The sequence below is a fragment of the Sinocyclocheilus anshuiensis genome, unplaced genomic scaffold (genome assembly GCF_001515605.1).
Source record: "Sinocyclocheilus anshuiensis isolate Anshui unplaced genomic scaffold, SAMN03320099.WGS_v1.1 scaffold53, whole genome shotgun sequence".
Classification (NCBI taxonomy): Eukaryota; Metazoa; Chordata; class Actinopteri; order Cypriniformes; family Cyprinidae; genus Sinocyclocheilus; species Sinocyclocheilus anshuiensis.
The window spans coordinates 72,141-74,764 of NW_015537934.1; the positions used below are offsets into that span (position 1 = coordinate 72,141).

Below are 2,624 nucleotides of genomic sequence, written 5' to 3' on the forward strand. Positions count from 1 at the left end.
GTGTGTGTGTGTGTGAGTGTGAGTGTGTGAGTGTGTGTGTGTGTGTGTGTGTGTGTGTCTGTGTGTGTCTGTGAGTGTGTGTGTGTGTGTGTGTGTGTGTGTGTGTGTGTGTGTGAGTGTGTGTGTGTGTGTGTGTGTGAGACTGTGTGTGTGTGTGTGTGTGTGTGTGAGACTGTGTGAGTGTGTGTGTGTGTGTGTGTGTGAGAGTGTGTCTGAGAGTGTGTGTGTGTGTGTGTGTGTGTGTGTGTGTGTGTGTGTGTGACTGTGTGTGAGACTGTGTGAGTGTGTGTGTGAGAGTGTGTCTGAGAGTGTGTGTGTGTGTGTGGTACTCATCCATCTTCTCTCTGTGTTCCCATGGCAGCCGGCGACCCCCAGCATCACCTACTCGACCTAACTGACCCACAGACTCCTCCCTCTTAGACTATTAGCCCCTCCCACACCCGTGACAGACAGCGAGGACAGACACTTCTCCTCCACTCACACACATTAATACACATACACAGTAAAGCCTCACTTGGACAGCACAACAACTCTACAACCCTCTGTCACAAGTTTAACCGTTCATTTCATATCATTTTGTCATCGTCAAACCAAACTTTAGAAGACTTTATTTATTTTCACCATGGCTCCTTATGTTGACTTAGCTTGACAAGAGAAGTTAGATGAATGAGCACAGGGTTTGATAAATGCATTTCTGTTGCCTAATTTATTTCGTTTATGTCGTTTTTAAGCTTCTTTTGGTTCTCAGACGCTTGATTTCCTGCAGTTTATGGATGCATTATCTCTCCAAAGTGTGATCTGGAGTCTCATGATAACTGCATCTTCTGGAATGAGCTCGTGTGCATCTGTATTTCTGTTCATTACTTTGGCTCTTCTTGTTTTTGTTTCGTATGTGTGTCGGGCTGCAGTGGTCCCTGAGCTCACGGGCCAGAAGACGACACCAGACTCCCCGAAGGGTAATACACTTTTTTACTGTATGTAGGCTGAGAAAGTCACTGACAGTAGAGTTGCACACAAAGCATGGACAAAGTTGTTTAAATGTAAACATTAGGCCATTAAGTCAACACAATGCATTAATATGAAATAATCATATCTGTAGTTCACATCAATTTCACTACAACACAATATACAGTGGCTGTGAACATATTTGGACACTTAAGCCACAGTTAAAAGTCTAAATGTCATTTCATTAGAGGTGTTTATGAGGAAAACTCAACTGATTCAAATGAGTCATATGGTTCATAAAATGATTCACTTTTTCGAAGCGCGCGCGGGCGACACCTGCTGGTCGAAACGGTGTCAATGCAACGAGAACATAGTACAAAAATATGTTTTAAGATCAGTGTTTGATTGATCAGGCCAATTAGAGACACGTCATCGACACTGATCTTAAATTACAAAACTGACCCTAGATCAGTAAAACATTAGACACTGGTTCATGTGTTCACTGAGATCTTCCGTCGACACTGAATCACACGACTCCGAACCACTGATTCAAATAGAAAGATTCGAATCTTCACGCGGCAGTGTTTAGAACGCCCATCACTAAAGCAAAACAAACTAGTTTAAATCAGCACCTATAATCATTAAACACTTGGTTTAGCAGTTCAGAGTGTTGTTTACTGCACGGCGGCAGAGAATAATCCAAGTCTTACCTGCTGTCGATACAACAGTGCGACGCTGAAGCACCTATTTTTCCTCCCGTGACATTTAAACCGGGCTCACGGTGAAAACACACTAAGTTTGTGTGTGCACCATCGTCTCCTGAGGTAATTCCAATTAAAACAAATAAAATATCAACCAAACGTCATTTTCACGCTAAAAGCAACACAGAAATCCTCTGAGGGCATTTTGAACCGAGCAGCAATAACCGTTAGAGACGCAAGATGGCGCCAAATCTTGAAGCGCGAACGCGGAGTGATACGAGACGCGGGAAAGTAGTAGCGACAAAATATTTCTCAAGATTATAAGTTAAACGTTTTTGTTTAAGGTTACAGTTAATATATTAGTTAAAATAAAAATATTGTAATGGAATCAATTAAAAAACACCTGACGAGCGCTGATTATTCAGGCATATTTGACCACTAAATGACGCGGCTGACCAATCAGAATTAAGTTTTCTAGACCGAGGGGAAAAAAACAGTCCGACAACAACAACTAATAAAAATAAATAAAATAAAAAACACATTAAAAATAATTGTTTAGTACTATAATGAGTTGAAATAATGTAACAAAACCGAAATATCTCTCAAATAATATTTTGACATTTTATAGTATTAATTTTGGTCTTTATACATGAAAATATATAGTAATATAATATATATAATACTTAAAAAAAAAAAAATCTAAATAGAATCAGCTGCTTATTAAGATTCCAAAATAATCTGAGAAGTTTTAAAGAATAGTTAGATTTGATTTGCATCCAATGATTGACATTTAGACATTTTAGATGCGACTTTAGTGAACAAATGCTTTGTGTGGCCACTATATTACATTTGTACTTGATTCTAAACCATTGTGTAGTATTCAAATGTTTCTCATTAATGAAAGAGGTCTGAACACTTCTACACTTCAGCAGGGATCGTGGGGTTCGTCTTCTCTCCGTGTGACTCCGAGGACAGTTT

General features: G+C 39.6%; 1 protein-coding gene across 6 annotated transcripts in view; it reads left to right on the forward strand.

The window, feature by feature from the left end:
• Positions 1–1,661, forward strand: part of LOC107658356 (dynamin-1-like) — a 73,741-nt gene extending 72,080 nt beyond the window's left edge. For all 6 annotated transcript variants that reach the window (XM_016446890.1, XM_016446864.1, XM_016446908.1 and 3 more), the window contains one exon: positions 909–1,661. Coding sequence is in view for 1 of the 6 variants with exons in the window: in XM_016446908.1 (XP_016302394.1) it covers positions 909–918 (10 nt within the window). In the remaining 5 variants the exon portion in view is untranslated. The remainder of the gene's footprint in view (positions 1–908) is intronic.
• Positions 1,662–2,624: the final 963 nt, after the last annotated feature.